The 309-nt window shown below is 28.8% G+C and overlaps 1 protein-coding gene across 1 annotated transcript in view; it reads right to left on the bottom strand.

The window, feature by feature from the left end:
• Positions 1 to 21: 21 nt before the first annotated feature.
• The window catches only part of LOC119592396 (vegetative cell wall protein gp1-like), a 15,082-nt gene continuing 14,794 nt past the window's right edge, over positions 22 to 309 (bottom strand). Inside the window, exon 4 of the mRNA XM_037941218.1 lies at positions 22 to 100. Coding sequence (XP_037797146.1) covers positions 22 to 100 — 79 coding nt within the window. The remainder of the gene's footprint in view (positions 101 to 309) is intronic.

The raw sequence follows: 309 nt of genomic DNA, 5'->3' as shown, positions 1-309 counted from the left end.
AATTCAAAAAATTGAAAAATCTTAATTCGATATCTTGGAATCACAATTTTTGAAGGTGGATATTGGAGTTTCTGACAATGGAGGATTTAGAATTATCGATCTTTGAAATCAGAAATCTTGAGAAATTTGAGATTGGGAGTTTTGAAACTGACGATAAAAAATACGAATAGAATACAGAGGTAAATTAAATAAATCTGACATTAGAAAAGTATGATAATAATAAAGTCAGAGTAACTAATATCTCAAGAGTGTAAGATGAAAGACACATTATGAGGCCAAAGTATAAAAGGTCGTTCTCATGCTTTAAGA

Source organism: Penaeus monodon, chromosome 30, assembly GCF_015228065.2.
Source record: "Penaeus monodon isolate SGIC_2016 chromosome 30, NSTDA_Pmon_1, whole genome shotgun sequence".
Taxonomy (NCBI): domain Eukaryota; kingdom Metazoa; phylum Arthropoda; class Malacostraca; order Decapoda; family Penaeidae; genus Penaeus; species Penaeus monodon.
This window is presented reverse-complemented; position numbering and strand designations above follow the sequence as displayed.